Source organism: Hippocampus guttulatus, chromosome 12 (genome assembly GCF_054856545.1).
Source record: "Hippocampus guttulatus isolate MCC_2025c chromosome 12, RoL_Hgut_1.0, whole genome shotgun sequence".
NCBI classification, from domain to species: domain Eukaryota; kingdom Metazoa; phylum Chordata; class Actinopteri; order Syngnathiformes; family Syngnathidae; genus Hippocampus; species Hippocampus guttulatus.
In genome coordinates this window covers 9036346-9061686 of record NC_141272.1, presented here as the reverse complement: position 1 = coordinate 9061686, position 25341 = coordinate 9036346, and the positions used below count along the sequence as shown (strand labels likewise).

General features: G+C 41.2%; 1 protein-coding gene across 5 annotated transcripts in view; it reads left to right on the top strand.

Annotated features, from left to right (window-relative positions):
• actn4 (actinin, alpha 4) overlaps nucleotides 1-25341 on the top strand; it is a 40418-nt gene that overhangs the window by 3670 nt on the left and 11407 nt on the right. For 3 of the 5 annotated variants that reach the window (XM_086124795.1, XM_086124797.1, XM_086124793.1), the window contains exons 2-8: nucleotides 19392-19506; nucleotides 19826-19945; nucleotides 21142-21228; nucleotides 21511-21598; nucleotides 23093-23171; nucleotides 23340-23421; nucleotides 24309-24394. In XM_086124795.1, coding sequence (XP_085980921.1) covers nucleotides 19392-19506; nucleotides 19826-19945; nucleotides 21142-21228; nucleotides 21511-21598; nucleotides 23093-23171; nucleotides 23340-23421; nucleotides 24309-24394 — 657 coding nt within the window. Of the gene's footprint in view, nucleotides 1-19391; nucleotides 19507-19825; nucleotides 19946-21141; nucleotides 21229-21510; nucleotides 21599-23092; nucleotides 23172-23339; nucleotides 23422-24308; nucleotides 24395-24964; nucleotides 25051-25341 lie in introns of all 5 variants that reach the window. The other 2 variants (XM_086124796.1, XM_086124794.1) reach the window with 1 other exon arrangement.

Here is a 25341-nt window from a genome sequence, read left to right as displayed (position 1 = left end):
AATATATTAGTTCATTGGGTCATCACCGTCGATACTCCGCTAACAAACACAGTGCGGCTCAGACTCTGACTATCACTGTGCTTTTTGGCCTATACACTGTATATTATGAAATATTTATTTTACTGCATATTGGTCATTTTGCACACCTTGCGGTTTGTTTCAGTTACTGTTTACAAGAAAGAAAGCATTTTTATGATTTTATGTTTTGCTTCCTTGCTGTACCCAAGGAACCCAAAGCATGTGACTTCAAAATCAAACCAAACTGATACCGATAAATTTTAGTGCTGACGTTCCCTCCTGGGTGTGTGTTTAATTTTCCGCAAAGATAAGATAAAGGATAATGAGAAAGATTGAAATGTAGTCGTGAAAGGAATGACGTGAGGTCCGGATAATCACCCTTTTGTTGCGTGGGTGTGTGTGTCTTTGTGTGTGGGTGTGTGTTTCAAAAATTGCTCCAGCCTGTGGTTGTCCGGTGGGATTGTAGGCTGGGGCACCCACCGTCATTATAATGGCCGTAATGTTGAATTAATCCCAAGGTTTTCCAAGAAGGTACCAAGATGCCTTTTTCCTCTGCCGCTGCCAAGGTGCGCATGCTAAGTTGTTGCCATTTGACTCAATTTCCCAAAACCACAATCGGTAAAATTAGTGATCTGGGAATCTGGGAATTTTTCCTCTTATTCACTTCTTTACTATCATACACTTCGATCCCATTGTTGCCATTAACACCATTAGGTTGTCTCCAGACACTAGCAATAAGTCTCACTAAGTGTATTTTGAGACGTGATCAATGGAGAGCTGATTCCATTCCTCATCCTTAAATTAATCCATTCCAGAGGGATTGATGTGCACATTACAGCTTGTTCAGTCATTGAAAAGCTTCATCAGATATTACTTACTGTAGGTTGAGTTGATTTATGGATTACAGCACTTTCCGACCGTGAAATAACAACAAACTAGCGGATGGATTGGTCGTCCTGGTAAATATCGCAGACTTGTGTAAATGGGATGATAGGTAACTGTGACCTGACAGGAACTTGGATGGCATTTGTTGTCATTGGGCTGTTATTTGTGGTGTTTTATCTTCTAAGGTGTGTTTACTCTGAGTCAGGTGACGGGTGTGAAACAAAAGGTGGGTTTCACGCAGTTGTTCCGCTTTAGATTCTGACGTTACTCTTATCTATTAGCTTCTTGTCACGCTTGTCGACACAAGGTCAAAACGATGAAGACATCTCGCAAATGAGCTGTTTTTAGTGAAAAAAGTTGCAGCTCATCCATGTGATTGCAAGTGTCAGCTCTTATTCATCGATGATCATATCGTAATTGGCAGGGGAAAAACTGATCAGAACGCTCCTATTTACAGTGTATTAACTTGCTTTTATATTTAATTCTAATAGTTTGATGACTAAATGGGTTGCTGCAGAAGTCAAAAGGAACCAAGCGAACTAAGTGAAATTTTGAACTTTTATCATATAATGTATCTAATTGTGAAATTCATGCTTTTTTTGGATGCTTTTACTCTTTTTAGTTGGCTGCCTAAACGGGTTAGCACTGAAGCTGAAAGTAAAGCTAGATGAGTGACATTTGATTCTTTTTTTTATTTTTTAAAGGAGATTCTTGGATGTATTTTAAAATAAACTCTCAGTACTTGTGGGACTATTTACATTTCTGCATAATCTGCTGCCGAAGCGGGTTGCCACTGAAGCCGAAAGTAAATATGAAGCAAACAAAATTAAGAACTTTATTTTTGTGTTTGTTGAAAAACCTATTGTATTTTTTTGTTTTGTGTATAATTTACTTCTGGTTGCCACTAAAGCCAAACGCAACCCCCTACTGCTCTTCAACCCGAAGAGCACCACTGGTGCACATCAGTGATTTTGCAACATATCCTAACTTTTGGCAGTAGAAACAAAATAGTGCAGACCTCAGCCAAGGCAGAACAATTCTGATTGTGTCTGGACGAACAGGGACAGCGTGAAGCTTGCGAGTCCTCAACATGGGGGAGGGAGCTACTGATGATCCTAAACACAGTCCTGTCAATTGCAGTCTCAATTTGTCCTTCTCTGTCGGTCAGTGTGAACATCTCTGATTCGCCAAGTCCCCCACCCCCCACCCAAAAAACCCGTCTGATTTCAGGTCAGCTGTGGGTAAACCCTCCACGTCCCACTCCCCACCCAACCCCCTTTCAGCTGACCGCCATCCACAATGCCAGTCCAGCAGACGGCCAGCCAGAGGACAGAGCAGTGAGGAATGTAGCCCCCCCCCCTCCCCCCAGCCATACTCTCACCCCTCCATATCTTTTCACCTCCATGCAGCTATTGGACGGCGTGATGACGCTCAGACGGGCCGAGGGATTTTTATGGGGGGGCTGCAACATTCCTTTGGTGCCTCATTGTAGTCTGCTAGGCCGGTGGGAGTGGGGCTATTTGCCGGGAAAGGGGCGGGGTGTCCTGTTCCACCCAATAGACAGACAGACAGAGCGTTGTAGCTTTACACAAGTGGTCATAAAGCACAACATTTTTTAATATATGTTTTAGATTTGCAACTGGGTCTTGGCATAGAGCTAATGTCTTTTAGTGTTTTTAGACTAATAATATAAATTTTTAAAAAAGGGGGGGGGCAGTTTGTGACCGATTCCTGCACAATGGGCGATTTGATCTATGGACGCCCTGCAGTTTTTAATGGCCTGAAAAGGCTTTAGAGACTGTACTTACAGTATATTGTACTTTATCACTTTTATTGAACTGTAAAAAGGGTAGAGGAACAGACAAGGAAGAAGCTGTTTGCTAAATAGAAAAGACTTGGAAAGGAATAAAAGATAACTGTGGGGACATATCAAGTGAAAAAAAAGTATGTATAAATGTACACATGTATGTATGTGCTTTAAAAGAAAAATGGTGAATCCTAACACCAGCATGTTTTTGCAAACAATTTAAAGGCTTGAGTAGCCTAAAATCTGTAAAGAGATGACTTTGAGTCTGCAGTAAACCTAACTGGTGAGCGGATCGTGAGAAAACACACAGGAGAGCATACAAGTAGCCGATACTTGTCTTCTGTCTCTCAGCATTGTCTTGTGCCTATGGCCTCTGAATTGGTGTGGATGCCTTTCTCTCTTTGCGTTGTATTTTTGGAAACGCCACTTCAGAGCTCCAACACAATCCTCTCCACATGCTCCATGCGGCATCTGCCCAGCCCGCAAACCCCACCCTCCTCACAGAGATTATACCCTAGATCAGATGACCGGATTATATCCTGATGTGACTGGGGATTGACTTGTGTGTTTTTCTTCAACGTGTGTTCATTACACTGCGTTCACTCATCCTAATTTCCGCTACATATAATCAGGTTTTTGGAATACTATGCTCCCAGCTGGGACAGGGCTTGAATGCAGCACAAAATACTGAGGTCGGATTGTTGCTGGCCAGTTGATGCTAGTTTAGGAGGGTCAAGTCGCTCCTGACTCGTAATTACGTGTGTAACGTACAGTTGTTATTCAATTAGCGGTCACCTCCTGGAGATAATTGTTTTCAACGCATTGGAATCTTAACTATGAAACCTTTTCTGTGGAATACCATCATCATGGTCAGGGAGTGGCGTAATGATTTGAATTTTGATTATATTTTTTATTCTTATGTTTGTGTCAACAAGGGTTTTTGCCATACCTCAAAGCAATAGATTTTACATAGCAGCATGCACAGTGCACAGATATATATGACAGCTGGTTCGAAGGGTTGCAGCGGAAACTGAAAGTGAACATGAAGTGAACGACAATGTAATTAAAAATATATACAGCGTATACTTGCTTCAATTGCAGAAAATCATACTTTTATAGGAAATTTCACCCCAAATTTTCTAGTTGACTGTCTGAACAGGTTGCCACTGAAACCACAAAGTAAACATTACGCAAACAAGGTATTTTCTGGACGCTGTGTTCCCTGTTAAATTCATTCATAAATATAATTGTGGAAAAACTTGCTTTTCTGGGTGCGGTAATTTTACCACAGCTAATTTAGTTGCCTCAATGGCTTCCCATTGAACCCAAACTGTGAACATAGCATCTTGTCCCAGAGACCCAGCCACCGACAAAAAAACTGGTATGCGTCCAGACTTTTATAAGCTTTTAAATCAGCTCCTGTGTCAGGGGATGCGGCATTGAAACATAATGCTAAAGGTTGTGCGCTGTGAATTCTTCGATTTGATTAAAACAGTGAACACAGCAGGCAGCAGTTGATGGTGGACGTCATGGCGAGATGGGCAAAAATAACGGAGTCGCTAAATCGCTCCGTTTTCCGTCCACTTCAATTCGGCAGTCATTACCTTTTGCCATCCGTCATGGTGCACTCACGTGATCATGTGACGTAGCTGCAACGGGCCAATACAAAGAATTGGAGAGAGAGAAATGTTATTACCAAAAAGGGGAAACAACTTCACTATTAGAATGTGGAATCTGTCTCGATAGCTTTGCGCATCGACCATACAGTAGTTTTTTGTTTTTGTTTTTTTAACTCGGGGCCCGATATTAGCAGTGACCCGATGGCCCAGGGCCACGACAGCACTGTGTCCGGCCACCAAACCAGCTAGCTGGCAGCAAGCTTCGCTGTACCAGTTCTGACAGGGCCACCACAACTTGGCTCGTCGGGCAATCACTCAGAAAGGATTAATATCTGTATTACCTTTCTGTCTTCATGGATGTATTCAACAGCCACACGAGTCGCATTAAACCACAAGATGTCCACTGGTGGAAAACGACATAATGCGTGTGGGTCGACCCAAAACCCGTCTGTTGTTTTAAGACAGTGATCATCGTGCCCCAGATTCATGTACGCGACCCCCCACCCTCATGCCCCTGGGCGTGGAGGGCTCCATTATGGCGGCTTCCACCACACAATCCCTTGAAAATGACTTTCATTTTACACCCTCTCCTCGCGTTAGTGTGCAGTTTGAGTGGACATGGTAAGTCAGTTGATTTCGGAGTCCTTTTGGATCATTCCATGTAAAAATCATCGTTCTATCCCAGGATAATGTATTCAAAATTGCCCAAGTCAGGTAAAATCGAGTGGAAACCTTTCAGAATGATCAACATTTGTCATGCTTAAAGCTATCCTCCCACTTATTAACATTGTCCCCAAAATGAACACATGATCGCCTCTGTCTGTACAGGAGTATTTGCCTTGTGTTGATGATATTGTACATGTGTTTCTGATTTCTGAATAGACGTGCTGTATGTAGATTTGGACTGAACAATCGAATAACCAAAGCAATCCAAAAAAAACCCACATCTCAGCACAGATTTTTTTTTTTTCCCCAACAGGGCCTAATGATTCTGCAGACCTCTCTGGTTGGGTTCGGGTACCTTTAGCAAGGTGAAGAACCACTGCCCTATACTGTATCTCTCTGTAATTAAACACAAATGAATTTTGTGTTCTGGCATTTTCCCTCGAAATTCGAAATACACCTCAAAATTTGAAAAAAAATCTACAATTCACCGTTTGCTTTTTAAACAACAATACATGAAAACACACAGCTGACAACTGAGAAAAGATGCTCATGTGAAGCAGATTCCAGCAACAGCTTCCTCATTAACATTTCTAGCACTTTTCACCGGCCTAGAAAATATGTCGTTTTCCCTTGGCGATTGTTTTGTGCGGAAGTTACCAAAAGAATAGGGCGGGAACAAAGCCAATTTTCTGTGGCTAACATCACATTTGTATCAGAGTAGGCCACAGTTCTTGAGACAGATGTTTGCACTCTCATACGACCTCTTATGCTGAAAGCAGTTGTTACTTTCCAACTTTCAAGCATTTTATTGCTTGTATGCGAGATGTCTTGTCGCAGCGTGAATGCGCATACAGTCATCCCAATGTCGTATGCATTAGTGTTATGGATGTCACGGCTCTGATGCAGCAATTTTGCATGATCTCTGTGCACAACGTTCACTGGTCTCATGATTCGATTCAATTACGATTAGAATATCTGAAATTTGATTTGGCATCATGGCGTGCCACATCAATTCTCTATATAACTCTGTTTTATATTTCTTTGCCTTTTGTTTTTGTTCATGAATGCAAACGGCCAGTTACAAGCTGAATATAAAATAATTTAAACAATATCTGATCATGGCATGAAAGACCAGGTATCGCCTTTTTGTATAATGTCCATGCGACACAATCTTCTATTGCTGCTCCGGTGTTCTCGGCTCGTGGTGAAACTTGCCATTATCGAATACAGAATATGGCGAAAATACTCGGCTGTAGAGTCTCCCACGGACTGGATTATTTTCTTCCCTCTGTCTAAGGATTGTATTTAGGTAGTCCATGAAAGACACCAACACAGAATAGCTGGAAAGAAGTCAATCTGGCAATTTCTTCTTTTGGGTTGGTATCAGAACTGTAACACCAATGTTGTTGTTCTTGAAGCATTTTATTGCAGCAGTAGTTAGTTGTGCATTTCAGCTATCAACTGCTTGGGTTGCTGTTGCCAAGCAACCTGATATTACAGTATCTTATTTTTAGTTACATCTCCACAGCTTCACACAATGGCCAGGTTGTGGACTGTTAACAGCACTCTGGAAAACTGAACATATTAATGGGAGTTGTGAGCATGCACAGCATTTCTTAAAAACAGTTGTGGCATCAGCACTTGAGTGTTGATGCGAGAAGACCAAAAATAGACGATCAAAGTGAGAGAAAGTAGCGAAGGAATCCTTTGCATCAACAGAGCTGTGACCAGTGCCACAAGCGTAGCCGGAGTAGCGTGGAGGGCGTTAAAGCTGGAAATGACGACACGGCGAGTCAGACGGCCAACACAGGAGACTTTGTCGACTATATAATCCCCCTCGGGCCAGTTTTGATTGGATCAGATGGGATGGGAGGTTCGCGGCCTACGGCAGGCGTCTTTGCTGACCCACATTAATACCAAACAAGACGGACAACTTTCCACCAAAGAAAACACACCAGGTGTTATCATGGGTACACTCACCAAATTTGGATTAACCAGATTCCTGCCTTTAAACCTCATGAATGTCACGTCAGCAACAGAAGAGCTTCTAAAGGGACAAAATTAATGTGTACAGTACATTGTCTGTGGAAACGATGGACCTTTAAATGACTGTGCTTTCAGTGTTGGGAACAAGGTCTAAATTTTATTGGCGTAATTGATCAATCCAACAAAAAAATCAATCAACCCAAAAAAAAAAAATCACCTTTTTATTCAACATTTTTAAGTGAAAATGTTGACAGTCAAGATATCTGTAACAGTGCAAACAATTACAATTTTAAACTATATTTTTCTGAACATTAAAGAAGTGTTCTGAAACAATTCCACATTTTTTTAATATAAGAATCAGCAACACAAACCTTTTCTTATGGGGATGTAGTGAAGGCATTGGAGGCTGCCGCTTGTTTTTTGTCTATTTCACACACACTGCTGGACACAGCAACAGCAATTGCAGTTTGGCAGGAGCTTGCGTGTCTGTGTAATCTGAATGAGACCGTGAGACTTTAAAGTATCAACGCCAAAATAATCAAAACAAATTATAGGCCAAGATGAAGTAAAAGCTAAATGCCAAGTACAAAAATATAACAACTGGAGTAATTCCAATTTGAGAATAAGCAAATGGTCTTGTTGGAAAGGATTGGCCTTCCGTCACCTGTTGGAGTGGAGTAGAAGTGAGGTACAATTACATTTCTTGTTTTGCCTGTGGCAAAAAATGGCTGATTTGGTCATTAAATGTACCAGACGGAACCATCGCCCAAAGAATTGTCTTTTGTCAATGTTCAGGTATTCTTGTGCTTTCCATCCATCATGTTGGTTGGGGAGTGCTTCTTCTCACACTTTATATGTGCGGTGACTTCAGGCTTGAAACGGCAATAAGCAGAAAAACCACAAAACCCACAGAAACGTCCTTCCTGTCCTGCAATAGGCTGCAGTAGACCGACACGAAGCCCCGCCCAGCCTCTTTTCTACTTGCAGTCAGACCCGAAATTACCACACTGATTGATATCAATTTAGAAACATGGACATTCTCGTAATTTTTCAATGCGTCCAATGTCTGTACTTGCTGCAAGTTACTGTAAATTAATTACCATTTTATACTTTGTTTTATTTTTATCATCGCAAATGTTTTGGATCATCTAACCAAATTAGGATTAGCATTTCAGTTGGTCAATATTAGAACAATTAATTCAATACATGTATCACAACTTTATACTAGTCCAGCAGTACTTATTAAAGCCTGTTTTTCAACATATTTCAAGTTAAAAACAAATCTTGACCTGCTTCTTGCAGCGTCTGCGTCCTTGACGTTCAGACTTCATTTTTTGGAGTGGCATCGGCTTAAACTTTCTTGGTGCGTTGTTCAGGCTTTAAGAGGCCAGAGAGGTTTGAAGCCTTAAAGATGTACGAGTCTGTTCTTAGGAATGTGGGAGCTAGTAAGTGTTTCTTGTACGGGTCATCAACAAGCGGAAACTCTGGATCCTTGCTGGACTTTTTACAAGGACTCCCTTCCCTTCTTCCTCCTGTTCTTCCTGGCAGCATTCTTGACATTTTTTTCTCAGTCCCTCCAATGTAATGTCAGCAGAACGCCGCTTATTTGATTTGACTCATGCTGTCTTTTGTGAAGCCACTGAACAGGAGGCCATTTGAGGACACTCCCAGGAAGTCTTGGTTTGGATTGAAGTTGCTTGTCATGTGCTGTCTGTCCAACTTCATGTGTGAGTGTGAGAGAAGCAGTGAGTATGTGGTTGTGGTTGTGTGCGCTTGCATGTGTGTATGCATTGTTGTGTTAGACCGCACAAAGCAGAACAATTTTGAGGGGGGGGGGGGGGGACTGCACTGTCACCTTGATGGCGGTGTGTCGGCGGGAGCTTGCTGCCCCGTTACATCACTGTCGTCACGGTGAGAGGCGCTTGGGTGCGTTGCCTTATAAGGTAAAAGCTGACCAGGTGGGTGGAGACAAGGAGGAAGAGGCGGGACAGGAAGAGCCCGGGTGACCGGGCTGGCCTGAAACTCTTGTCGAGCTGCATTTTCACACCCTTTGCAGTGCTTTTATGTGATGTGGCCGCTACGCGGCGCTCTCTCTGGCATTGAGCATCTAATTCTAGCCCCATGACACATTACTTGAAAGTGTCCTTGTCATACCTCAAGCACATTCTCACGCTGCAGGCATGCACACCCTAGTGTGTCAGCACTGTAAATGTTTAAACTGCCCCCCCACCCTCAAATAAGAAATACTAGTCATAATCAATCTATAGCCATCAAACATTTATTAACTATATGTTTATAAGGGGCTTTTTTGTAAAGAGCTAATGTTAAGACATTAAAAAAAAAAATCTGTGTGTGTGTTTTGCGGCACCGTTTGTCTTCAATCTGTTGCGGACAGGGTTATCATTCTGCAAATACATGCAAACTAGTATTAGCATTAAGTTAGTGGACTGAAAGACCAAGCTATGTGGTTGCTTTACACAGTCGTTTGTTTTATTTTTGTTTCACAGTAAACAACTGTGATTCGCAATGAATGGTTTGAAGCTTTTTTGGGGGTGGTTGTTCTTTCAGTTGAGTTTGCTGCCACCATACAGCACTTGTATCTCAAGTCTGCACACGCAAGCCAAAGCAGAAAATACGTCACTCGTACCTCAAGGCACCACTGTATTTTGATATAGTGGCTTGTTTGCTCTAATACGAGAGCAGCTCGGACCAAATTCCGACAAATTCCCTTGACGAATAAAGATGATTCAGATTCAGATAATGATTCTGGAATGTTAAATTTGTCTGACTTCCTGTCCTGATTATGAAAGCCTTAAATCGTGCCTGGCAATAATTGGCCAATCACATTTCTACGTTTTGTTCTCACCGGCTTCTTCTCTTTTTTCGGTGTTTATGTAAGACTGTCAGATTATAGCTTTTCGGTTGGATTGGAACACTGCGGTCAGACCTCGTAAACTTTTAAGTGTTATCAAAGTCCTGAATGAAGTTCTTAGCCTCAATTTGTTTGGTGTTTGCTCTTGCAACAACTGTCACATCTTTACTGCTGCTCATGTTTGAGGAAATAGGTAGGGGGAAAGGCCACACACCTCAGTCAATAAAATGAGACACGGGCAGTGTGTGGTGACAAAGTTTAAAAGCATCCTTTGATACGCTGCATGATTACTTCTTCTTTTTCGGAACAACTACTTCCCCAACTAGTTTCACATGTCAACTTGATATGCCTGGTTAGCATCAATGTTGCAAAATTGCAGGAGTTGTTAATGCTGGAATGTATGAATGGGATCTAATGGGAACAAATCAGGAATTTACAAAATTCGATGGTTTACTCTCAGCGCATTCACTGTTAGCCGTTTTCAAAGCAAAGTTCTCCACGTTGCCAGCTGTTTTACAAGACGCTAAATTTGGCATTGAACATATTCAAAAAAATGTGTGGGTCGACTTGCCCATCTTAACTTCCCATGATGATTTCCCGTTTTTTTTAATTTATTTTTTTTAACACCACTGTTCAGCCTCAGTGTGGCCATTTTCATGTGAGCTAATTAACACCATGTTCTCTGGAAACATTCCACCGTCACTTTTAGTAATAAAAGGCCAACACAAACAGCTGATGCTTTGGGCTGGCAGCTCCCTGCGCGCCGGCCAATTGGCACTGTGGGATAATAGTGCTTGTGACAGGAATACACACTTACGTTCATCAGTGCATGTTTAAAACCAATGATGATAACAGGTTTTTCCTGTGTTCAAAATTGTGTGGCAGCTGCCTCCATGGTAAGTTTGTGCCCCCCCGTGGTCTCCCCAGCCAGACCTTACTGATATCGCTCAACACAGCGTAAAGCTCCAGCTGTGCTGATTGAGGGATTGATGTCCCCGTGCGGCAACTTCGCATTGTAACTGCAGTTGCAACGTTACTACGGAGGCGCTATATCAACAGCAGTGCACAGGAAAGACCTGAACCAACTACAGAAGAAGAAACGACAGATCAAACCCCCCGCCAGTCGGCGGTATCAGCGTCCTGATTTTCCCTGGCACAAAGCCAGCCAAAATTAAAATTCTTTGGCATTTTAATCATGAGTAGAGCCACAAAAAAGTCTCAAGAAACCATACCTGAAATGCACATCACGTCAGCCATGTTGGCTTTCATCTGCTTTTTTAATGGAAATTTTGTCCATTGCCAGAGGTCCTTCTCTGGAAAACACTGAGACATTTTGTCTGATTGCTACCAATTTTTCCTTTCCTTGTGCACAAGACAGATGGGTGTTTTATTAATTTATTTTTCTTTGTGAAAAAAATAATTCAGCTTTCATTACAAGTGGCTGGAGTATGACATCAAAGTTTGATGCCTCACTATAAAGCACAAAACTCTAAATAGTCAACACCAGAAGGTTAGAGCTTGACCAAACGTCTTGTGTTTGATGAACTCATAAGTGCTTCCTCATGATGAAATGTATTGTCCTGGCTGGTGCACCTCCCAACATTTTTCATCCAAAATCTGCTGCGGTGATTGTGTGTTTTAATTGCTGAGCAAATGAGATCATTCATCCGACAGGAAATAACTGACATCATCATGAACTCACAAGCCTGAAGCTGTTGGCATCTAGCAGCCTCAGCTAAAATGAACTTGGTTTTTCCATTCAGTTTCTGAAGAAAACGTGGTCCGTTTTGATTGGATGGCTTTTGGTCCTCAGGTGGTGCACCGGACTCGCTCGAGTGGGTTAATATTTAACTTCCCGTTCCGCTGGATCTCTTTGCCGCACATTCCTGGACAATGAACTTGGACATTCTCCCTCCACCCACGCTCGGCTTCCTGTAGCGAACCTCAAGACAGGAAGTGTGGATTAGCTCAGCTGCTGATTGGCCAGGGGGGGGAGAAGTCCAGGCGATGGTGTGATATGAGAGAAACAGACAAACTGGATGCCAAGACCGGCCGCTGATTATTCTTCTGTGATTTCATCCTGTTGTGTGCGCCAACACTTCACAGGCCATAAAAGAGCAGCTGAACAGTGAGATTACTTCGAAAGGCATTTATTTGTACAAATGCATTTTGGAAGACTCCACTTTAAGCTTTACAGATGCCATGTCCGCTCTGTCGTCTTTTTATGTTGTGGTCTACTGCACTGGATGGCAGTATCAGACATACGAGTAGGTAGAGGTGTCTCCTTGAGGAATGACACTATGTATTTATTTTATTTTATTTTTGAAGTGGACAACCCTCCCGGTGATAATTTGGGTCTGTAGCGCCTGCTACAGACCCAAATTCCAAATCCACAAAAAGTCTCGATGCCATGCCACAGAAGACTCGAAGTCAGCCATATTGGTTCAAAACTACCATTTTTGTGCCATTTTGACCATTTCAAGGAGTCTCTGAAAGGCTAACTTGCCCGAGGGAATTTGTCTGATTTTCATCATCTGTTTTCACACACAATACACTGAAATGTCCACTTGGTGCATTTCAACATGAGTGTGGAGTTTTGATGGTTTCGAAATATCGTTCTGCAACACCTCAACCTGAACAAAATATTTGGTGTTGCAATGAGCCTCAGAGTATTGCAGCATTGTGTCGACATGTACGGGGTCACTAACCATGTACATTGTGAGCAACAACGTGCCAACAGTTTAACTGCAAGTTTTTGCGTGTGTGCGTGTACATTTTGAAAGTGCAAGGCCTCAACCTGCAAATGTTTCGGTTGGTGCAGTCTGACCCGGCAACAAAGACAGGAAGCGACATAAATAAATGAACAAACAGCGCAGCTTGACATTTTAGTCTGAAAGGACCCCCCTTTTCATTCCCCACCTACCCACACATTTCCTGTTTTGTGACATAAATTGAAGTTATGGAAATATGGCTGTTATTAAAGCAGCGCAAAGGTTTGGATAAAGACTGGTTGACAGTGTAACTGGTCGTGCCTTTTTGGGTCAGGAGGATCATCTTGCACACACACGAACAGGATTAAGATGGCTGCTGTGTTGTGCCCCTGTGGGGGACTCCCACGTGCCACCGTCATGTAAGAAGCTTAGATTACCAAATAGCTATGCAGTGTATATCTTTCGGATCACTCATGTAATTTCTGTTTTTTAATCAGGAATCAAGAAAGTTAGAAAAACAGCCCTTGACACTCATCACACTTAATTTCACATCCATTGGATGTCTATCACAACAGCTCACATGAAAAAATGTTAAGGACAGGTCGATTGGCATTTCGGTTTGGAGCAGCCATTTTGGGTGAATTTCAGGGCCCGTACTTTGTTGAACTCCGGAATTTGCCCAAGTGAGGCCCGATGGGAAGCAGCTATGCATACGCGGCAGATCTGTGACCCCAAATATCTGCGCTTTGTTTTTGTCTACATCGTCAAATGTGGACGGAGCATCGTGACAAATTTTGATGATCTTTTTGAAGATTCTTCGTAAGAGCTGCCTTACATTACTTTCTGACATCAACATGAAATCCGGTGGACATGTCTATCATGACACAGGGCACACTCAAAAGTCTCAAAGACCCATGAATGAAATTGAACAGATTGGTCATTTTAGTTCAAAACAATAATTTGGGGCAAAATCTAGGGTTTGTACTTTGACAAACTCCTACTTGGCTGTGTCATTTAGAAGCATGGCCTTTTATTTATTCAAGTGGAGTCTGTCCAGTGGTCATTTGGGATACGGCATCTCCAACAGTTGAAATTATCAGGTTGCAAGTCAGGGTATGACAACAAAAATGGCTTTGTAGCACCTCCCACAATTTTTTTGCTTGTAAATTCTGCCCTGCGGCAGGTTTCATTTGGCAACATGAAATTCAGCCGGCATGACAATCATAGAACATAGTAGACCCACAAAAAAAGTCATGCCCAAAAAAGAGTGAGGAAGTCTCCCATTTTGTTTTCAAGCTGCCATTTTATGGTAGAGATTTTGTCCAGTTGCTCCCACATTTAAACATACATTGTAGACAGATGTTGGCTAAATTGTTTAAACAAGTTTTTGTCATCAGAGCATGACTGCTAAGTTTGATGACTCTTGAAATGCGAATAAGCCGGGTCCACAAGGTCAGATTTCAACAATATATCTTGTAGTGTAGCGGGGTTTTTTTCCTGACAACTTGTCAGCACATGCAGCAAGGAGGTAGGTGTGTGTGTGCGTGCGTGTGTACACGTATATGATGACATGTCCAGATTTGAGAGGATAATAAGAGCAATGAAACTTCTGCTTCGACTTCATCGTGTTTGCTCTTGTGTGTGTGTGTGCATGTTTCAACTTTTGTGTGTGTTTTAAGCATCATCACTGTCAAGCGCTGACCTCCAAGCAGCTGTTGAGACGAGTCGCCGTGGGCTGCTTCTTTCTTTTAAGCCTTTCACTTCTCAAACACACTTGTAGGCCTCAACCCTGGCTCGCATCATGTCCTGGGGGGGGGGGATGGAATTGTGAGGTTGTTTTGATGGTGTCCAGTTCCTGCCGTCGCTCGACAGTAGCTAAGGCTGTGTATCCTCCTACAGCAGCACAGTATGAGCAGAGCTGCATGGAATGAATTTAAAGTGTGGGGCCAGTTAGTTCTTGGGCCTTTGCCGTGAAGCGCGTGTATGTTTGTTGAGGCTTTACAAATGGAGAACAAATGCAGCATGTATTACTTCAATATAGATTTGAAAATCCTTCCTGGAATGTTACAGACCTGTGCTGCTGTGTTTTGATGTGATTTTGATGACTTTATGTGAACAATTGATATTTTTTTTTATTAGCCCCCAAATCCAATTTACCTACCAATATGAATTTTGGTAGGTATGTTTATCATCAGTGGCCCAACAAAGTCCTCAGAAGCCATGCCTGAAAATGCACGTGAAGGCTGCCATTTTGGTTTCGGGAGCCGTCATTTTAGCCATATTCAAGGTGTTCTTCAAAGACAAACCTGTCCTAAAGATTGTGTTTGATGGCCACCAAATTTCAGCCACGGATACTAAACAAATGGATGTGACTAAAATGTTTTTACTTTCTGAACTTCACGTCTGAAAACTACTGAAATGCAACCCCTATGTCCTGTGATGTTGAAGTCAGCCAGTATGCCTATGTGTGTCAGGTTGAAGTTGTTCTTTAATTGGCCTTCCTTCAGGAAAGGGGTGTTGAAGTGCTTGTCAGACCAGAACATTTAATTACTGAACTTCATTCACGAAGCCAGCCAGACCCGGTCGGCTCCATTAGTCCCCCTGGGTCCTGCCCAGTCTCAAATTTTACAAGCTTCATGGCACTTTGCTTCAAAGAACCTTTCATTAATAGATCTGTTTTGCAATGTTCTAACTTCTGTTTTCCATCCCCAGTTCCTCTTTGTGGTATTTCAAATAATACACTAAAACACTGTGTCTTTCTTTGTTTTTCGTCTTGGCTTCTCTCCTACCTGAGTCGGAATCATTTGTGGTGTCAGCACGTCGCTGCATGTCTAAGGCCCTTAAATCTGGTGAATGTGTGAGGGTACATGCTGCAGTGACAGGTTGTTAGGGTGAGATACAACTTGACAACATGGTGATATAATTACATCAGAGGCGTGTTATTGCCTGTTCTACAAGGACGGTGTGATGATGGTGGACCAACATGATGAGTAAACTGTCAGAGCCATCTTTCACATTGACCTCATCAAATGTTGTGCGTGCGTGTGTGTGTGCAAAATGTTTGTGATATTATTGAGCATGGTGAATGGATTGTTTTCTTTATTCACACAATTTTTGGTTAAACTCTTTTTGTGGAGTTCACTTATGACAATTTTGTGTTCAATGTAAACATTGCCACTAAACCACTACACCAAATACAGAAAATTCACACTTTCCACAATTTGGTGTCAGTCATCTGTCCCATACACCTTGTCCTTTTTTGGAGGCAACTGGGTAAATTCCTTTGAAAGAATTCATTCAGGTACGACCAATGGAAATAGTCTGAATTCCCCCCCAAATTGACTTTTTCAAACTAAATGTTCGACTAGTATTTTTTAGCATGTGTTCGAATTGAATTTTATCATGCACCGATAGGGACAAATTGTATTTTCTACCAGTTCGGGCATATTATGTATTTCACGTGGCACCTAGGTCTGCTCATACCCTATGATGTAACCTTGGGAATTCCACAATTTAGCATCAACCATCTGCCGAATTTGCCAGTTCTTGTGGTGATCCGTTGGAATTTATCTCTGGTGCAACGCATGAATTTTGACTGAAAACGACATCTTCAAACTAAAATGACTGACTGCCTTTGTATTTCATGGTATAGGTTTGATTAGAATTTTCTGCATTCCTTCCTGATGAACATGCATAGTTCTTGCATCAGTTCTTGTTAGATTCCACTGTGTCCTGCCATGATGACACTGCGAGCCAGAGCTTGTCTAAATGGGATGTACCGATGACTGGTTCTGATTTTATTCAACACTGCAGGGGGTGTATCTATTTCATGCCATTTGTGTTTTAGTGTCTTTCTGGAAATGCTAAATAACCTGCTTAAGTTTTTATATTTAACCTCTGGGCCTGATCGGAAAAAGGGAGTTGAAAGAAGTTTGCGGTTCCCAGCCGACAGCTTCATTTGAGGAACCTTCCACCCTTCACCAGTCAAGCGTGCACGACAGGGTGGTTCAATCTGTATAGAAGAAGACATGTTGGACAATTTAAACACTTCCAGACCCAAACAGAAGCTTTCTGGATAAAATGATGCCTGCTTAGAAGTGCAAAACACTGACTGATAACCAGTGCCATCTGGTGCTGTACTTAACTCCAACAGTAGGTGGCGCCGAAGCATGAAATGCTAGTTATGGTCACGCCAAATCAAGCCACCTATTATGTGTTTCTCTTGTTTATATTTCCTGATATAGTTTTGAATGGATCGATGTTGGATCCGTGCTTGCCATGCAGCTACTCTAGGCTAAATGGCAAGCATTTACATCAGCTTGACATGTGCATGCGGTCATACTAATAATGCATTACCCGTCTGCAATAAACCGCTGATTATGGTTGCAAGCACAACGAGCCACTCTCCCTTCTCAGCAACAAGTTGCCATGGCAACGGTGTCCTTTCACACACTTTTTTCTTCTTTCATCCCAAAAATCAGAAGAAAAAAAAATCTCATCCACAACTAGAATGGGATCCTTCAAAATGAAACAAAAAAATTATTTGGGTTGATAGGCCGCCTGGGCAGGTTTAACGGCTCTCAAGTTGTGCATTAAAGCAAATGTAAAACAGCTCACAAAGTTGAGCCACACCCTATGATTGCGGAATACAAGCACACTTCCTCCCTGCTATCACAACTAAATGCAGTTTCGTACATTTTGACTTTGATGGCAAGTGCAATTATGACATTGGATCAAATGCTATGCCGCCATATAGCAAGATAGCAACTTGAGTAATGAAATGAGCATCGGGGTAGATTCATTGAAACAAATACACATTTAAATTTCAAAGAAGCGTTTGTTTTTAGTTGTATTTGCCATATTTATTTGTTTTTAAATAAAATGCTGTGGTGGATTTGTTTTAATTGAATTAGCATTTTATTAATTTGGAAATGTAATTTTTCAAATGTGTTTTTAAGTTTGGAAAACTTACAAAAAAATTTCAACTTGTTTGAAATATAGTTTTTAAAATTACATTTTTACCCCCCAAAATGGAATGGAATGAATGGATTTTTTTTTACATGAATACATTTGGAAATACTGTATACATTTTAAAACATCTTTTTGAGAAAAATATTTGTATTTAATTAAAATCAATTATGACTGGTTATTAATCTTGATTTTTTTTTTCCTTCAACCAACCACAAGTATCAATCGTACTGAAATATATACTTAAAACACTTCTGTTTTAATGTGCACTTTCTGTCTGTTGACATGCGTCTCAATAATGGTTCTCAAATTCTTAACTAAGCAGCAACTTCCTGTCATTGCAACACCACTTCCTGCTGCATTGAAGCATGCATGTGCTAGAAGGGGACATTGTTGTCCCGCTCCTACCCACCAATTTGTCTGCTTGTTTATGTGAAATGTATACCCCCCCCCCCCCCCCCTCAGCCTCCACTCCCACCCTCTCGTTTATTGGGCGGACAGCTGAAGGGTGCCATTATCCGCCTCCCTCAATGCATGCTTTGTGCCATCCATTGCGGTGGGCTCTTAAAAACCGGGGCGGGACCACCAGGAGCACACAATTATGTTTTGCAACCCATTGGTGAGGTGGGGGTAATTGTGTGCATGATTGCCTGCCAAAATGTCAAAAAATGAGACGTTTCAGGCTGTGGCAATAGTAGGAATCCATATATATATCTAAAATACCTTGACTTGTCCATCTATATATCTACAGCTAATTTATAACATCCTATTTTTCCGGGAATGCCTGCAGCCCAGAAGCGACGAATGGCAAATTCCAAAATTGCAGGCCATGAGCACCCCCCGCCCCCTACACACACACACACACACACACACACACACACACACACACACACACACACACACACACACACACACGTCTGTTCATGATTTGTCACTGCGTTCAGTTGTGTTTTGGAATTCATCACAAGTATCACAGATGTTTAGTCAGAGTTTCTGTCGGGATTAATTTGACATGAGTGTGGGAATGTGCTCCAATATCAGGCTGGATTGTAGATATTTTTCATGAGCAACCTTGCAGTGGAAACTGATGACAAAAACATTAAACGGCTGTAAATCTCAATTTGCTTCCAAGATGAGAGTTTAAAAATGCGGATTAGGATTTCAAACTAGGGTTAGTATGCCCAGACTAGCCTTTCAAATTCTGGTTGCAGTAAGGTGCTTTCAAATTGTGGTTGTTTTCACTTGCATTTTTGGTTTTAAAAAAACGTGAAAAACAGTACTAAGTAAACAAAAATCTTCACTTGTTTTCAAGATGAAAATGTACCAAAAAGAGGAATGTTTATGTGAAGACAAACAATATGTGTTTGAAAGCCACCATTTTGAGGCTCCAACATCCACTTCCTGTCACCACAGTGCTTCCTGACCTCGCTTCCTGTCTACTCAATAGCTTTTTTAACTCTGCAGTTATGTTTGTTTTTTGTTGGGGTTTTTTTTGCTACATCAAACCATCAGTGAGTTTACAAAGCCAACAATAAATGCATTCACAATGAAATAAATCACTATTCATTCAATATTTTGTGTAACTACTCTTAACTGCTCTGTTTTTTGTTTTTTTTTAAATAATAGATATCTGTTAAATTTCCTTTCAAATTAAGTGAAATTGCAAGCAACTGTGCATTAATTATGTCTGCCCCACGTTTTGAGCCGTTGTTGTCATTGCTGGTCAATTTACTTACTAAAATTCTTACTTTTAATACGGGTCTAACAGGATGAGGGGCTCTTAATGTTGTTGTTGTGCGAGGGAAAGCTGCGTATCGTACATTCCTGAATTGTGTACGTTTTTGTTTGTCCTCATACAGACGTTCACGGCGTGGTGCAACTCCCACCTGCGCAAGGCCGGTACACAAATTGAAAATATCGAGGAGGACTTCAGGGATGGACTCAAACTCATGCTGCTTCTGGAGGTCATCTCAGGTAGGCCTGATTGATTCAAGTTATTCCCATTTGTCGGCATACAATGTTTAGCACTAAGGTGGAAGTACATTTCTTGCCACTCAATTGCGTCGTGGAGTACAAAAGCTTTGATGATAAGGTTTCCAAGCCAGGGTAAGGAGTTCAAATTAAGACTGAATTAGGGTTTGAAAACCAGTGAATGTATTTTTCTCACAGCATACAGATTTTTTTTTTTTTTTTTTTTTGGCAGCAACTCTACCAACTCTGTAAACGGCACAGAAACACAAACATAATGTATTATTATAATATTTATATACCTATTTGTCTGGTGTATGTTTAGGTGAGCGGTTACCCAAGCCAGAGCGAGGCAAGATGAGGGTTCACAAGATCAACAACGTCAACAAAGCTCTGGACTTCATTGCCAGCAAGGGAGTCAAACTGGTCTCCATTGGCGCAGAGGGTCAGTAGACACACACGCACACAATACATATACATTTGCAATAGGTTATTTGGGACAGGGTGTGGAACCACATACTGCTTCATCAAAACATCACAGCCTACATTGATAAGTCAATGCCAAATAATCTGTGTCATCTTGTGTATTTAAGCCATGTGAGGAATTCTAGCCTGACCACATGCGTGCTTTTGATAGTGTAAAAGATGACGTCAAGAAATGGAAATGTGTCACACCTTCATACATTCTTGACATTCTCTACATTTCTATTCCATAGTTGAAACATACCCGCTTGATGATTAAATTTTTGCCAGAGATGTAAAACTATTGATCAATTGCACTTTTTAAATTCAATTTAAAATTAAATGCATCGATTAATAATTTTTAGATATATAGCAGACTATTTTGTCTTTCTTGCGTTTATTTATTTGATCATTCAATATTTGCATTTGTTTTATCATTCAGTATATAATACTAAATGAACATATAAATCTTATGTGATTGACTTCCCTCATCAAGAAACGACACTATTGATTTTTTGACATTGTTCAATGCAACCAGTGGGGAACAAGCCTGCGCGTCACCAATTAATTTACATGTGTTAAACCTTTATTTGAGGATATGTCATATGGAGTTTTCTCAAGTCTTTAAAGATGTTGTTTAGCAAGGCTTCTTTATATCAGACAAGGCAGACTTATTTCCGAGTATCTTTCGGCTTGCCTCTCCTTCCAAGCAAGCTATGAAGAGAAACCCACCATTGTGTCTCTGCCCGCAGGAGAGCTGTGTGCAGTGAAGGAGGCGTGTCTGTGGGTGTGTTCGTGTTACACTACCTACCTCGCTACGAAAAACAAACAAAACCATAACATAGTGTAATACAAAATTAAGCTCCTGCGTTTCTATTAATTAAATGCTGTCGATTTTTTTATTAATTTTTTTTTGTTTACACAAATGATTTTATGGACTAAGCTAATTTAAATTATTTCATTGATAACATTATTTTTTGTGTAACACAATATACTCTATAGATGCTACATCATTTTCAAATATTTAATCTGATATGAATTGTTCTCATTACCATTTTAAACAAATATTCAGAAAAAGGAAGAGCCTGTGCTGCAGTCTGATGACCTTTGAAGTCCACTACATTCCACATTGACTAAATCGACAAATAAATGATGTGTGTGGGGTTTTTTTGCCTACAGAAATCGTGGACGGAAACGCCAAGATGACGCTGGGAATGATCTGGACCATCATCCTCCGCTTCGCCATCCAGGACATCTCTGTTGAAGGTTTTCTCGAAAGATTTCCACTATGAACACCATTTGTTATTCACATGAGTAATGTAGACAATTTCTTGTTTCACGATATACAAGACAAAATAAAATGTCATATCATGCAGCAAAAAAAAAAAAGATGTACTGGGTTGTATTTCAACATAAAATCGCACGTTTCTGCTTTCATCTGATGGCTGGTTAAAATGGTTCAGGTCTCACATGATATTTCCAAACCATTTGTTCCCATCAAGAGAGAGTTAATCATCTGCTTCTTCTTCTGTCTTATCATCCTCACAGAGACGTCGGCTAAGGAGGGTCTTCTGTTGTGGTGCCAGAGGAAGACCGCTCCCTACAAGAATGTCAATGTGCAGAACTTCCACATTAGGTAACACACACACAAGCACAGCTGGTATTCAAGTCGTGTATTTTTTCTCTTTGATGCCACATTCTTTTTCTTATTCAAATCTGTAACAAGAACTCCCTCTGGTGGAAATGTTTGCACAATGGTAAAGTAAAACATTTCCATTATGGACATATGTTGTTGCAGATCCTTACTAGATGGAAATCTGCGACACCAAGAAAAGTTTTTCCCCTATTGCACGTCTTAAAAACATTTAAACGTATTAAAATACAATTTGTAAAGTACTTTTTAGGACCTTTTCTCACGCTTGTTGCTGTGCTCCCCAGAAATGGCAGCCTATTTTTAAACATCACATGAAGGGAACAAAAAGAAGATTCTCTGGCTCGCACAGTTCTGCAAATAAAAGGCAAAGTGTGCTTGCTTCAGTCTGTACGTCACTCTCAGTTGTAGTTGACTGTAAACTAGAAGCATAAAAGAGAATTTAACGATATATTTCCAACCCAAAATGTTCAAACGTTCTCATCTGTTTGTTTAATACGAACATATACAGTACATAAATATACAGGGAGAAAAATGTAACCCATTGAAATTCTTCAATAAATGCTCTGTGCAAATTCAGCCAATAAATATTTTCATTGAAAAACAGGGGTTGGTGTCCTCCAAATAAAAAACAAATGACCCAAAACGTTTTTTTCAAACAGGAGGAAAAAAATAAGACTTCTAATCGGTGAGTCATCGGGTTCTAAACATGAACATGCAGTGAAAATTAGCATAGATGTTACAAACATTTAAGCAACTGCGACTTTAACTAACATAGAGCAGCAATAAAAATGAAGACGGCACACACCAATCCTCGCAAGCACATATTCTCGCTGCTCTCTGGGACCAATGACTATTATGGAAACTGGAGTTAACTTGAGGATCTTCTCTACCTCTTCTTCTTGCTCTTAATTATGCTGTATTTTTGGTACCTAACTGATGCCGCGCAACTCTGAAATCAGACTTGCCTGTATACAGTAAAAATCTATGAAAATAATCGTAAGAATCCCGCAACATAGCGGGGGGCACTAAAGTTCACTATATCGAATCACAAGCTTTCGACAGAGTGTCATACTGGTAGCAGGTGTTACAAATGGCTGTCCTCAAACTCAGTGTTTTGCCACCTTTGAGTCAAGGCTCATATTTTACTTTGGAAAAAGCTCACAACACACAGCCAAAAAAAATAAAAAATCTAAAAAGTCTACACTGAAATAATGAAATTAACGGGTCTCTGGATACCGTTTGCATACTTGGATGGTTAAAGATGCATTTTTAAAAAATGAATGATTTTTGTACCAATTACGTGAAATGGGATGATTTCCACCAGCACACTTGATAATCTCTTGCAGGACACTGTTTGGGAATCCGTTCTCGAATGTTAGCTACCATTATCTAAGTGTGTTGCAACAAAGTGACACACGTTGGGGTACTCGTGTAACTGGTGTTTGTGTGTGTGCGTGCGTGTGTGCGCTCTGGCAGCTGGAAGGACGGCCTCGCCTTCAACGCTCTGATCCACAGACACAGACCAGAGCTCATTGACTACGACAAGCTCAGAAAGGTGACCAACACCGTGTGTGAACCAACTCTACCAAAGTGGAGAGATGTCAAGTATAGACTAATAATGAACATTGTCCTGAAGTACATTCAGCAGGATTGCAAACATGTTGCTGGTTCTCTAACTTCAGCTCTTTGCTCTGTGACTATCCGTCTGTGACTGATAACGTAGGATGACCCAGTGACCAATCTGAACAATGCCTTTGAGGTGGCCGAGAAGTACTTGGACATCCCCAAAATGTTGGACGCAGAAGGTAAACCTCATTTGTGTCCAGCTATGTGTTAGTTGTTTGTTTTTGGAGTTCCTATACAGACGGTTAATACTTTTTTTTCTTTACTGTCTTCTTATTGCTATGTTGTTCTGTATTACTGAAACATATGTAACTAAAGAGTGCTTTGACAGCGAAGCTTGGTGTATAGGCTTTCAAAGTAGGGTTTCAAGCCAGGGTTAGGGTTTCAAATGATGGATTTCAAACTGTTAGAATTTCACATAAGGGTTGGGGTTTCATAGCAGAGTTCCAAGCCTTATTTTTGGGGTTATATCAGTGGATAAATACTGGCTACGGTTTCAGACTCAGTTGTCAAGTTGGGGTTTCAAATTTAGTTCTTCAAACCTGGGTTAAGGTTCAAAACAAGGGTTGGAGTTTATAGTAGGTTTGTATTTTCAAGGCAGGATTTCAAGCAAGTGTTGGGGTCTCAAACAAGGGTTTTTTCATGCCTGGTTGAGCTTTCAAAATATGATTTCAAAAGGCCATCAGGGTGTCAGGTTCGTGTTTCAGCGTAGGTTTTCAAACCTGGGTTGGGGCTTTAAATTTAGGGTTTCTATCCAGAGTGAGGGTGTTGCTCTTGGTTTCGGGTCTGAAACTATGGTTTGAAGATGGGTTTACGGTTGATGATTCAAGCCAGGGTTAGGGTTTCAGAGTGGGTGGTTAACGACAAAGTGCGTTCACACCAGCAGTATCCATCTCTGGCATGCTTTTTTTGTGTACACATCATTTGTTATCAACATAATAATGTATCTATTTTGCTGCCTGTGCATTATATTGTCCATCATTCTGGTCTCCTGTGCGAGCATGCGTGTACGTGTGTCATACATGTGCGTCCATGTTTAATCACGTCTTCATAACCTCCCCTTCAATAGACATTGTGAACACTGCTCGTCCAGATGAGAAAGCCATAATGACTTATGTGTCCAGTTTCTACCATGCCTTCTCTGGAGCTCAGAAGGTACCCCATGTCAGCAGCCCCTTTGTCACCCCCCTCCCCCCAACTCCTTTTAAAACCAATGTTTCTTTATTTATATATATTTTACTAACAAGCGCCCCACTACCGCGCCCCCTCACCTGGCATGGCCTCGCTTTCTTTCACAGCTTTCCCAGTTCCGGCCCCGCATAGCAAAAGGATGTGTTGGGACACAAATAAGCAGCAATCTCTATCCTACAGTCAATGGAAGTCACCTGGTGAAAGTGCAATAACAAGTAGAAACATTTTTGTAAAAGTTCCTTTAGAAGGGGGAGGAAACTTAGATGAGGTCAAGAATCTTGACTTTTAGTTTTTATTTTAGTCATAATTTGCAAGCACTTTCACCTGTATGGGTTTCATGAGTAAATGCATAGATTGTTGCATTTGTGTCCAAATGTGAGCTGTGACGCTCCATCTGTGAATTAGCGTCACTTTCAGGTGGAGCCGCAGCCGTCATCCACGTCCATTCCAAAGTTGCTTAGGGGTGCTTGGGCTTCACTCTTTGTTCTTACTCTCTCTCTTTTTATTTCATCCTTTGCTTCGGCTGTCGGGCAGACATCGTGGGCACGCTGAGGCCTGACGAGAAGGCCATTATGACCTATGTGTCCTGCTTCTATCACGCCTTCTCTGGCGCGCAGAAGGTACATGCATTCAACACGCCCTAAAACTGAGAGGTCCCATCATATACAGTGTCCGTGCACAGTGACGACTCGCATATTCACAGTTGGGCGTTTACAAATTCAGGAAAAAACATTTTGTTCACACACAAGCTGCATCTGTCTATAAGCCGCAGGTGCCCATATTATAACATGAGATATTTGCAAGGAAAGAATCGCAACCCGATGAAAAGGAAGCTATGTACATATATTTTCGCTTTGATGTTGGCTTAACTGAAATAGGGAGTTTCGGTGTCTTGATGGGAACTCTCCAAA